This window comes from Alexandromys fortis, unplaced genomic scaffold (assembly GCF_014885135.2).
Source record: "Alexandromys fortis isolate MF-2015 unplaced genomic scaffold, M_Fortis_MF-2015_v1.1 scaffold_47, whole genome shotgun sequence".
Classification (NCBI taxonomy): Eukaryota; Metazoa; Chordata; class Mammalia; order Rodentia; family Cricetidae; genus Alexandromys; species Alexandromys fortis.
This window is the reverse complement of record NW_026067957.1, coordinates 2,755,923-2,769,095: the sequence shown is the minus strand read 5'-3', so window position 1 is coordinate 2,769,095 and position 13,173 is coordinate 2,755,923. Positions and strand designations below refer to the sequence as shown.

The 13,173-nt window shown below is 39.7% G+C and overlaps 1 protein-coding gene across 11 annotated transcripts in view; it reads left to right on the top strand.

Annotated features, from left to right (window-relative positions):
• Nrxn3 (neurexin 3) overlaps positions 1-11,047 on the top strand; it is a 1,514,195-nt gene extending 1,503,148 nt beyond the window's left edge. For 7 of the 11 annotated variants that reach the window (XM_050152457.1, XM_050152456.1, XM_050152459.1 and 4 more), the window contains one exon: positions 10,746-11,047. In XM_050152457.1, coding sequence (XP_050008414.1) covers positions 10,746-11,047 — 302 coding nt within the window. Of the gene's footprint in view, positions 1-10,121 lie in introns of all 11 variants that reach the window. The other 4 variants (XM_050152455.1, XM_050152454.1, XM_050152461.1 and 1 more) reach the window with 2 other exon arrangements.
• Positions 11,048-13,173: the final 2,126 nt, after the last annotated feature.

Here is a 13,173-nt window from a genome sequence, read left to right as displayed (position 1 = left end):
ATATATAATTTTGCAAAGTAGCAACCTGAAATTTTAGCATGTTGAATTGTCCAAACCAGTGATTTCTGGAAACTAAGTGGTGTCCTACTTGTAATAGTTTTGAAACAGGCAATTTTGAAATAGGTAAGTTACTCTACAGGAACCTTAGGGAACTCAAATTTTTCATCGATTCCTGAAAGTGCCACCCATTATCCTGAAATCTGAGCCCTCAGACTTGATCTTATCCTTGAGCCTTTTCACTTACACAAGCTTCGTTTCCTGCTTTCAGTAGTTACATGTAAAACCCAAAGTAGTCTCTGTGAATCTTACCAAGGAATTTTTATGAAAGTCACTCGATGTTCTTATAACCAGTCACCTTAGCACTTCCAAAATCTTCTCATCAAGGAAAATTCACTGTTAAAACTTTCGTAATAAAAGCTCAGCCAAACAACAACAAGGGTTTTTCTTTTATTGTAATATTGGAATTGTCTTCCTTCCACATTAAAACATTCGAGCTGCCCTTTGTGAAGTTCTGAAAACAGTGATTGACATTATTAAACCAGAGACTAAAACTCTTGGTACGGACTGACCCATGGGGACACATTACTACAATTCTGTTTAAAATAAAATAATAAAAGGGGCGTCTCCTAGGGGGCAGAAGTTGGCCTCATTTTCAAAATTCATTTGATTTGTCAAAGTCACCCAGAGGGGTTCTTTGAAGTGGTTGGAATTGGCTATCAGAACCAAGCTCTCTCAAGTGTCTTGCCTTTGGGGTTTGTCTACCCGGGTTTCCCAGTCCTTGGTTGAACATTAAAGTTCTCACAGGGATATAATGATGATTATAACTTTAGTAATCTGTTCCAGTAGGGGATGAAGCCATTTCTAAAAGTCTCTTTATGTCCTTTTTCTCAATGCTTCTACATACACCACACAAATACACATGCACACACATATAAGACATTCACGTGCTCTTGTCTACTTTTCTTAATGTAGATCTCTTGAGTTAGTCTCTGTAAGACTGACACCATCTCCCTCATGCACAATGCATCCTGATCATTGCTCTTTATAGACACTGATGCTGATGATGCAGAAGCTTTGATATTATCACTAAAAGTAACATCAGTTATTCTTCCACTCACTAGGGTTATTTTAACATTCTATTGTAATCCATACACTCTGTCAGTTTAAAAAGAAAAGAAAATGAGCAAGAACACAGAAGATTCATGAAACAATGTTGTCTACTGTCACTGTGGTATACCTTATCAAGCATACCTTCTCAGGCAAGTCCCCAGAAGCACAGTTTGGGAACTGCTATATTTTATTGTAATTCCTGTCACTACAGGCTTCACCACACACACACACACACACACACACACACACACTACACACACACACTACACACACATACTACACTTGACATTAGGAAGTCCTGTGATGTGTTTCACCCCTACTGGAAAAGCATGAAATGAAACTCAGTTCCTTTATCCCACCCCAAATTGGTTTTGTCTTGCTGATCTCTCTACCTAACCCAGATCTTTGTTCTGTTTTTCTATTTTCCCCTAAATGCAACTTACTTTAAGCATGTTAACTTGATTTGCATCCCGACCATTCAGGGGTGATAGACAATATCCACCTTCTCTTTTAAATGTCTGCTTAGGATGTACATCCAGACTGCACGCCCTTTTTATTTTATTTTTTAGAGAAACAAAACCAAAATGCAACTTTCAAAAATAATTTGAACTTAATTTCAATTTTGGCTGTCGCAAAAAGGGGAATCAATTATCCAAATCTAAAACAAGCAAATAAAAACCAGCAAGAAACACCATGAGTACGATGCTGTGTCCCCTGACTGCTCTGTCTGTACCTTCTCAATGTGTGCATCTGGTTGTTCATTTCTTTAAAAAAAAAAAAAGGTTTTTTTTTGTTATTTTCCCCCTTCTTGTTTGAAAATTAAATGTTTTGTATTATATATCTCTATATATATCAATGTATTTCTTTTTAATTGCTAGATCTTATCTTTAGACTTGATTTTATCTAAAATAATGAGAAAAGTTGTAAATTGTTTTCTGCAGTTTTTTCCCCCACCCTTTCTTTAACTTGGAACAACTTCAGCCGCAGAACCCCACATCCACATCTCTCAGATAAGCCAGTCTCATGGGCAGTAGTACAGATTATGGGTGGCTTGTGGAAAGTGGATGATGTCATTTGGAACACGCCATTTCTGTATAGCGGAGTTGTTAGCAGCCCGGGACATGGGCTCTCTGCTTCGGCATTCCCTCTCACGGTCTCGGTGTGTCTCTCATTGCCCAGCTGTAGATGGGGCTGTGTGGCTGCCGGTGAAGTTGTTCTACTGGAATGCATAACTCAAATCTCCTTAATTTTGCTTTTAATCTTTTGATCTTATTAGTAATATTACTTCATGTACTTTGTCTATTTTGAGTAGGAGCGAAAAAAAAGTTTAAGTGTTTTTATGATTTGAAAAAAATCTTAACGATGAAACTGTAATGATCTTGGAGTAATTGCATGTTGAAGAAGTTGCAGCTTAGGGTGTGTGAGATTGTCAGTGTTAGAGTTCTGTTCTTGATTTCCATAGATGGGCATGTGTAGGCTCATTTGTTTTTGTATATTGCCCATCCCTTCCTTACAGCCAGAAGCTCTAATGCAGCTAGATCACTCCGTGCCGCCCTTACATGGACATGGCGACTCACTTACACATTTACTCCTATCATCGTCATCTCCTGTGTAGTACACTCGTAGATGCGACCCTCCCCCTTTCCGCATCCTCCCTTCCCATACCCCCCCTTTCTTTAGCATTGTTACAATTTATGTGATGTCATCCATTCCCCCAAATTAATGAAAAATCTAAAATTTGTCAAAACGACAATAAGAAGCTAAATATATATTCGAAAACTTACAACGAAGAAATTCATTCAAAAACCCTATAGATGCATAGATTTTTTTTAAGAGGCAAATTATAAAAACAGTTTTTTTCACTTTCAATCATAGTGATCAGAGTTATTTTAAATTTAACATCGATGCCCTCCTAAATCCCCCAACGTAAAAATTGTTGAAGTGCAGATTTTTTTCTTTTCATGTTCTGTGGTGTGAATGTATGTGTTGTTGCCTCCCTGTATCACTCTCTGTTGTAAATTATTATATTTGAAAAATTAGACATTTTGCTCAAAAGTTTTTTAAGGAATGACAACAACAACAAAAAAGCAAGTCACGAGAATGTGGCAATTCTGTTTGTCCAAGAGCATTCTTACACAACTTTCTTTTGTAAATTTTTCTTTCATGCCAAAAAACATGCGGGCAATTTGTTGATGTAAGTTGACTATAAATTAATACGGTATGCTTTTCTGTTGTAATTTCAATTATTTTGCCTATGTTGAAACATTCTCTCCCTCTTTCCCTCTTTCTCCTTTTCTCTTTCTCTCTTAGCCAGAACAGCTTCTATTGTATTATTTTCCTTTGCTTTGTGCTCTTTTATTGTGAATGCTTTGGTATTATTTGCTATCCTTCTGCTTGACTTGTTTTGGCTTGATTTTATTTTGTACTATATTATTTTGAGAACGATATCAAGTGTTTTGTTTTACTTGTGCTTTTTTTTGCTTAATTTTCACTGTTCTGATTTGTGCTGAATCGCATTCAATAATCAATAGGAATTCTACTTTCAGTTAAGAAGATAGATGCCTAGTCATTCTCAAAGTCAAGAAACCTAGTCTTTGCTTGAACTTAGTTTTAACTGCTAACTTTAAAGTCTTTACAGGACTGGTTATTCTAAAGTGGGGTATTAAAATTGGCTACAGCACATGGGAGGTCTGTACACCAGATCAAAAAAAAATTAATTTGAGTTAGTTCCAAATATTACTAGTGGTAATTTTATCCTAAATTTAATTCCTTAGACAATATTCAGGGAAATCAGCCCTTTATCTAATTTTCTTTCAGCGAAGGGGAAATAAGGTACTCTCAAGTGACTATGCTAGAGTGGTTCTCCAGGATTACGCTATCATCTTCACCACAGGCTACAAAATCAATTTTACTCAGAATAAAGACATCAAGAATCCCAGGTGTTTATAGTGTTGCGCTATGATATTGATGCCTTCTAAAGTATACAACCAACTTCTGGCAAAAGCACACTGCATCACGCATACACAGAGAAAAGGCACAAGCATTTCCCCTTCCTTTCTTCCCTTCCCTCCTCCCCTCTCTTTTCCTGTCCTCTCCTTTGTCTCCTTTCTTCCCCTCCTCCCCATCCTGAAGGATTTAAACAGGTAAGCTTCCTAGGGAGCTTATGATTGTTTCAAGAACACTCAGGATGGTTTTCATATTTCAGCACTTATTTAGAAAGGATCTGGGTAAGTACCACCATTGTGTAACTATGGATTGAGAAAATGCCTCGACCTTGAGGTTGTTGGACTAGGTGTAACAACCGCACGCCAGAAGCACAGGGCTTGAGAGAAGCACCATGAAACCTCTGTAATGAACAAGTGATTTGTTTTAACTTTAGTTCTAGGTATCAATGTTATCTGAAATTGTTATAAGAAATATCAAACCGGGTGGTGAATAAGACATGTTTTTAGCCTGGCAACTTCCGTGAATGGGCTCAGGCTCCCTTCACCTCTGTTCAAATGATTTTGTACTGGTTTATAAACCAGATTCCCAAAAGGGGTGTTAATATACCTAATTGTATTAAAAAGCTCTTCTGTTGTCTGAAGAAGCCATGCATTTTATTATAGGCTAATCATTTATTTTCAAATACGAGATCTTTGAACTTGTATTTGAATGATGAATCTTTCCACAATGTCTACATTTAAAATTATCTCTAGAGCCCTGTGTAGTTATGTCTCTGAATATGAAAGCACTGCACTAAAACTGACAGATGAACTCATCAGTGATTGGAATATTAATAAAACTAGTAAAAAGCCATTCTGAGTAGCAGAAGTCACTATAGTAAACATTCAATGTGTGGTGGCTTGTAATTGGCTCTGTTATTATTTCCATTTTCCTTGGAGTGGAAAAAAACTTACCCAAGTCATGTGGCTCATGAGAGTGATTCCAGTATTAGAAGGAGTCTAGGCAGACTGACTTCAAAACAAAAGCTCTTAAGTAATAAGCAAATGAAAACTTCACCTGGCATTCTCTAGTTTACTGCACATAAATCAAGCAGCAGTACATATGTAAAAGTAAAAAAGAAGAAGAAAGATTTGGTAACCTTTCAGAATTAAAATATTTCCAGATGAACCATTTGCAATGTTTTTAGGGGCTAGTTTACTTAAAGAATTACATCATGTTAGATATAAAGTTACATATAAGTTATCTCCAGTGAGACATTTGCATTTTATTATTATTTTTTCCCACCAATTACTGGCTATGTTTTGCCAGGTACTTTTTTTTTCTGTAGGTCATCAATATAGAGCCATTTAATGGTTAAAAGCTTCAGCATCTCTGCGTGTGGAAGGACTCACTCCTATGACTCCAGATATGTAAACGAGTGTCTTTATGGAGCCAGTGAATTAGAATAATGCAAATCAGAGATAAAGAAAAGAATCCAAATGGACATAACAGAACTCCCTTAATTGGAGCACAGAGTCCTCTCTAGGTTCCCTGCTTAGAATCATTGTTTTTGTATTTCTCTGACCTCTCAGAGACAGCTGTCTCCAGAGAGGCAAAGGCTGGAGCCATGCTGAAACTTGATGCTGTTATTTTATTTTTATTATTTTTTGGTGACCCACTACATGCACCATCACCAACAACATCCTCACAGTTCAGAAGAGCTCTACTGAATTTTTAATACACTGTCTTTTGCAATGGCAGACAGACCCTTTGCTAGATATCAGCCCTAGAGGCATGAATTATATATCTATAAATACACTCATAGAGCAAAAAAGCAGGGCAGCCTTCAGGGCTAAAATAGACCTTTTATATCCCCAGTGAGCTCTCTAGTTTAAGGAAAAGCACAGCCTTGTCAAAAAAAAAAAAAAAAAGTGTATGTTCCTGATTTTAAGATGCTAGCATTAAAGAAAACAGATAGTTCTTATTCTCAACCAAAGGAAATTTCCAGAAACAGCAGAGAAAATTAGGATTTTAATATATTCCAGGTTTCATGTCACTCCGTCTGTTAGTTTTAGACTCCTTGATTGTGTGAACACTTTTCTAAGCTTAGACACAGGTTTATAATTATAGAGACTTTGGGACGGAATGGCATGTTGTTAGCTATTGTGTCCCTCCTAACACTATCACCTTGGATCAGTTGACATGGAGGGTTGGTTCCGATCACCTCTCTGACACCAACGTCTGTGTGTGGTAATGTCCCTGGCAGACAGGCTTCTGGGCATACTTGTAAGCAATTATTTTGATTGGGTTAGTTGAGATAGAAAGACTGGTCCCCAGTGGATATCATCATTCCCTGGGGCAGGAGCATGGACTGTGTAAAAAGAAGAAAGTAAACTGAACGCAAGCATCCATTTTTACTGATTACGGATGCAATGTGACCAGTGCCCTGAAGCTCCTGCCTGTTGTGGGGTCAGCCTTGTGAACCAAATGTTTTTTGCCTGCTGCCACGTGGCTAGCACGTGCCTCCATGGATGGTGGGCTGCAACCTTGAACTCTGAGCTGAAACAAATCCCTCCTCTAAACTGCTCCTGTGGGAGTATTTTATCACAGCAACAGGGAAGGAAACAAAGACAGCCCCTTACACAAAACAACACGGTCAGCCAGGTCTGTTAGTTTGTGACTAGTTTCCTGGCTGCTTGGAAGGCAGAGGCTCTTTTGCTTGAGCCGGGGAAGTTTGAGAGCAGCTTAGGAAACATATGTAGAGCCAATCTTCAAAACAAAACAAGAGGCATAATTTGCAACAAATCTGTATATAGCTTTCTTGTTCTTTAAATCTTATCTGGATTAGTCCTAATAGCAAATACAATGTATATTCTGTAGAAATGATTGGGATACTATTTATTCTGTACACGTTCCGTGCAGACAGTTTGGGGGGAAAGGGTGCATTTCCTATCTGCAGTCATTCGAATCCTTGACTGCGGAGTTCATAAATACAGAGAGCTAACTATATACTGTATTTATTTTAATTCCTCAAGACAACATTTCATATGAAAATTGATTGCAGAGCTAGGGAGTTGGGCCAGGGCTCACAGTTTTTGCGGAGCCAACTTCAGATACCAACAAGCTGGAAAAGGTCCCGTGTGTGCCTCTAACCTCAGCACTGTGGGGAGCTGAGACAGGATGGTCCCTGGGGCTTGCTGGTTGCCATCCTAGTAGGGGACCAATGAGCTCCAGTTTCAGGAATAGGATCTACCTCAGAGAAATAAGGCAGACAGTTGTAGAAGACATTGTACATACACTTCCATATACATGAATATGCTATACATACAATCACACATGCATACTCACATACATTAGATAAAAAAAATTAAGTAAGTAATGGAATATATAAACTCAATTATACACCCAACTTGTGTATACTCCAGGTAGTTCTCATGTCCACAGTTACCTGAAAGTTTTTTTCCTGTTCTAATTCCCACTTGTAATAATGGGCCTCCCATGCAAGCAGCTTGATTTCAGACTCCAGGCAGTCTTCCAGTTCCTGGCAAGGCCAAGTGAGAAGATTGAAAAAGCTTCTATGATTTGAAGCGAGTAGAAATCAGAATATTTTGGCTTCAATTTTTCCTGGCAGAGGGCATCCTTTCTAATGTCTTATCACCTCAATCAGGGTTAGTAACACAAGCATTGCAAAAAAGGAAAGTTGGATGATTTTGAAAGATGCATCTTACTTGGGATACAATACCCATCATTTTGTTGTAAAAACTAATTGCTCTCACTTCACTTTGGAACTCAGCAGCCTATTAGAGACTCTCCATTAGCAAGCCTTAGAACCCTCTGTCTGTACCATTGGGAAAAGGTGAAGTTTGACTTTGTTTTGAAATCAGCAGTGCTTGCTGGGCTGTTGGATGAGAAGAGGATAGCAAAGGAGAATAGATTGATTCAACTGGAAGGTGAACAGGTTTTGTAAATTTTAAACAACACCGTGAAGCTTTAGCAAGGGTTGAAGAGAAAACAAACAAGTCAAATTTAAGTCTTCAGGTGGGTGCTACAGGTGGTTCTGTCAAAGGACAAATGAATGCCCTCTGGGAAGGATGAAGATGGAGACCTTGATTCCCAGAAGGGCAGGCGTTTGCATTTATGATTTAAGTGAATTACTTCCCAACAAGTCAGATGTTCTTCCTCCTCAATCCAATTTCCTACCTTGCTTAAGAGGTATATTTTTGATCTGACCTCAAGGAACAAACAACTCTGATTTTATGTTGGTAATGAAGCTACACATTGAACCTTTGTTCTAGTTAACCCAGATTACACGGAGCCGAAGTCTAGCCATAGGGCAGCAGGTAGGAGCACTTGGTTCACAAGTCTGACCCCAGAACCCACACAGCTGGTGTCTTACATTGTCATCTGTGCACTGCAACAAGTGGAGATGGGACAGGGGAGTCACCTGGAAGCTTGAGGACCTGCTAGCCTAGAGTACACACAGCAGCCAACAACAACAAACAAAACAAAACAAAAACAAATTCTGCCTCAAAAATACAGAAATCCACAAACGTTTCTAAAACACACAGGCTTTGGCATATTTGTGCCCTCATTCATACACACACACACACACACACACACACACACACACATGCACGCAGGCACACACACACACATGCACGCAGGCGCGCGCGCGCACACACACACACACACACACATACACACACACACAGGAAGAGAGGGAAAAAAACATCTGGAAAGTAAAGTTGCCCTTCTTTCCTTCGGCTGTGAGCCTCCATTTAAACACTCCCCCCTTCCGAGATCACCTTGAATGTAGCGCACACTCCCCTCTCCCCACCACTAGGAATATAAGAAAAATAGTTCGTGCAGGATTAGATTTTAGGGCTATCTTTCCTTTAGGGAATTGTGCTCCAAATCCCATTTATAAAAACTAGCAAAAGTGTGTAAATTATGTATTAACTAAGTCACAAGGTATATGAATTATATATGTTCACAATGTTAAAAAGAAAAAAAATAGGCATACTAGTCTAGCAAAGGAAACCTGGGGCTCTGAAAACCCTGCAAAGATCATTTTGCTCCATCAGTTCAAACTCTGAGCGTTAGACTAGAAACTCAAGTTGAGACCCCAGACCACAGACATCTTGAAGCTCTTGGGAAGATGCTTGTTTTACTTCTTCCCCTTGAAAAAATAACACTGTTTAGGTGAGAAATAGTCATGCCACTTTCTGTCGTCCTTCCCCTTCTGAATGATTCTCGGAACTCACACGAGCATCTCCCTGACCTGTCTCTTTCTGGGTAACACAATTACTGGCTAGGGAGGAAGGCAGTCAAAGGTTTTTACTGTGTTTGCTGCCAGGCCTTCTTTTTAACATACCTGGGTGGCACAAATGTCGTGTTTCTGAAACCTGGCTGGTGTTTAAAGATGCGTGGTGAGGGATGCTGAGTGGAAGAGTTCTAGGAATGGATCTTGATAGGAAGAATCTTGGTAAAGTGTCAACTTGAAGGTTTGACTCTCTGAAACGTCCCTGGACTGTGCAGTATTAAACCTGCTGCAAATCCCAGCCTGGCTTTGTCACTGATGGAGGAGGGTACTTCAACAACGGACATATTTGTTAGCAGATGCTCAAACACTAGCCATCCTCTCTCAGGAAAGTAACTACGAAGCCATAGAGAAATGGTACATGCATGTTGGTTGATACATCCATAAATAAAGCTCACTGTGTATGTATATACAACCATACATGAAGTCTTGGTAGTACATCTAAGAACGTGATTAACTAAAAGTCATCTCACCAGCAGATCCTAGAACCAGCATGTTTGAATTTTGTCACCATAAATCACTTGAGAGTATCTTTAAAAATCTAAGACACTTATTTCCACGGTTCCAAATTTTGGGTGTGCAGAGGCGTATAATTGGTTCTGTGTCAGCCTGAAAGAACAAGGCGATAGTCAAAAGTACCAGTTATGGAGAGTCAGGTCACCTCATAGCCATTTCCGAGGCATAGCCTCTGCCCTGCCCTCATTAGAGTGACGATGAACTGTGTTTATCCTGTACTAATTATGTCTTTTTTTCTTTTCAATCCCAGGAGGTGAATTAGTTATTCCTCTTCTTGTAGAAGACCCTTTAGCTACCCCTCCTATTGCTACACGTGTACCCTCCATTACACTCCCCCCTACCTTCCGCCCCCTCCTCACCATTATTGAGACCACCAAAGATTCCCTGTCCATGACCTCTGAGGCGGGGTTACCTTGCTTGTCGGACCAAGGCAGCGATGGTTGTGATGATGATGGCTTGGTGATATCTGGGTATGGCTCAGGGGAAACCTTTGACTCTAACCTGCCCCCTACTGATGATGAAGATTTTTACACCACCTTCTCCTTGGTAACAGATAAGAGTCTTTCCACTTCAATCTTCGAAGGTGGCTACAAAGCACATGCGCCCAAGTGGGAATCCAAGGACTTTAGACCTAACAAAGTCTCGGAAACTAGTAGAACTACAACCACATCTTTGTCCCCTGAGCTGATCCGCTTCACAGCGTCCTCCTCGTCTGGGATGGTGCCCAAATTGCCAGCTGGCAAAATGAATAACCGTGATCTCAAACCCCAGCCTGATATAGTCTTGCTTCCGTTGCCCACTGCCTATGAGCTAGACAGCACCAAACTGAAGAACCCACTAATCACTTCCCCCATGTTCCGTAATGTGCCCACAGCAAACCCCACGGAGCCAGGAATCAGACGGGTTCCGGGGGCCTCAGAGGTGATCCGGGAGTCCAGCAGTACAACAGGGATGGTCGTCGGCATTGTGGCTGCTGCCGCCCTCTGCATCTTGATCCTCCTGTACGCCATGTACAAGTACAGGAACAGGGACGAGGGGTCCTATCAAGTGGACGAGACGAGGAACTACATCAGCAACTCGGCCCAGAGCAACGGCACGCTCATGAAGGAGAAGCAAGCCAGCTCCAAGAGCGGCCATAAGAAACAGAAAAACAAAGACAAGGAGTATTATGTGTAAACATAACGCCTATTCGTATGTGAATTTAAAACAGATTCATATACACACACCTGAGTACTTTGACAATGAGACTTAACTTGTCGGATGTGTTCTGTGAGACGGGGTACACCACGACTATGGTGGGGAAAGCCATTTTTTAAAAGGACACATACGATGGTGTATCTCTCTGTAAAGTTCAGCCATGCTGCGAGGTTGCAGCCATGGCTCGGAGACAGAAAGTTCTCTCTGCCCTGCTGTATTATAAAGCACACGCTTAGCGCCCTGGAGCAAGCCCATGACTCCATGCGACTTTGGATGCTTCCTTCTCTCCAGGACCTTTTGACAGGGGTAGAGGACAATATGACTTACTTGTTCCATAACTGCAAGTGAGTCTGTAATGATGTTTGTGAATCTTGACTGTAACAATGTTGGGTTATTTTTTGTTTGTTTGTTTAATTATGTAAAAAAATAACAAAAAAAATGAGAAAAGAAAAATGCTTTAAAAAAATCAAAAAGAAAATAATACAAAAAACCCAGAAATAATCTTTATCTGGTTCTGGCTAATGTGAGTGTAACTTTTCAAGATCTGAGGGGAAAATGGCTTTTGGGTTTTCACTTATTTTTTTGACAATGACTGCACATATGAAGAGAAAAAAAATACTCAGAAAACAAAATGTATGAGACTCTTGCCATATGAACTCAAAAGCTACCATGGCATTCACTCCACGTAGCAGGTTGTAGTATCTCTAGAATCTGTTGTTTGTTTCCTAATGCTTTGATGAACCTATGGGGTGGATGATGATCTATTTGAAAAGTGGGTCCCCAAGATCTAAGTTCAATGTTTGCCACTCAAACCTCGAACAGACGGGTTTGGGGCCGGTTTTATCAGAGCTATTGGTTTCACTTAACAAATACTGTCCCTGTCCATCGACCCAAATTGTGTGAAAGGGCAGAGAGAAGCCCCACAAATGGAAGCAGAGCCTTTCCAAGGGAAGGGCAGGGGGTGGACTGGATCCGTGATTGGTCGAAATGCATGCAGATAAAGAAAAGACAATACTAAGGTCTGTTTCAACAGACTGCAGGGGAGTTCCCAACTTGTAACACAACCACAAATGCTCACAACAAGCCATGTCATGGCCAAGTGTGAAAGTCAGTCTTTTCCCCACCCCCAACGTGATAATGGTTTCCATAGCGGTTTGATTTTGTAGCCTGATGTGAATAAATCTCTTTCCATCTCCTTCATGTCGCCCTTCACCCATCTTTTCTAAAAACAGATAAATAAATGAATAAAGCTGCTGTGACACACAAAAGGAATTTAATAGTATAATATATATAAATAAATATATATACAGATATATTTATCATGGTATGTTTGACGGGATGACTGACACAGAAATCTGTTCAAGTCTTGAAGTGGAATGAGAATGTTATTTTAAAAGAAAAAAAATGACAAAACAACAAAAAAGCGAACCTTAAAATGTGAAGAAAGTGTGAGTTTTAGTTTTGTCACAGTTAACTGTGTCAAAGAGAATTTAAACAACAACAACAAAAACTTCTCAGATTTTGTTTACATATTTTACTACATTTTTGCTGGTATAATTCCTTAGTCACGTATGTACATACCGCTTTCAGAACTGTTATTTCCTTTCTCTCTGTTTGTTTGCTTTGTATCCCATCCTGTCTCCTTTTTATAAAGAGGAAACAATGTACAGCGTAACAGTAAACTGGTTTTGTGGCCATAGCCATTCAAACAGCAAGAAGATAAAACAAGACACATATTCGCATAAAGGTGAAGTGTGTCCTCTGGAGGGGCAGACATAAATACGATTTCTTTTGTACAGATGAAAACCAATCAGCCGTCTAGATTTAGAAATCTACTCTTGCTGGTCTTTGTAAGTTGCATGAATATTTGACTTTGAAAAAAAAATCTTAAAGACACGGGGCAGAAGGCACAGTCTAAAACAATGGTAGCCTTTACTGATGTGTATGGAAAGAGATGTTCCTCCTTATCTGAGATTTCAATGTGTTAAGAGTTCTCATTTTTGTTGTCATTAAAAAGACAGAACTTTAAAAGGATATCAAAGCACGATTATAGATCAATGGCCCAGCCTCTATGAAGTTGATTATATCTCGGTGTTTGTGATGGA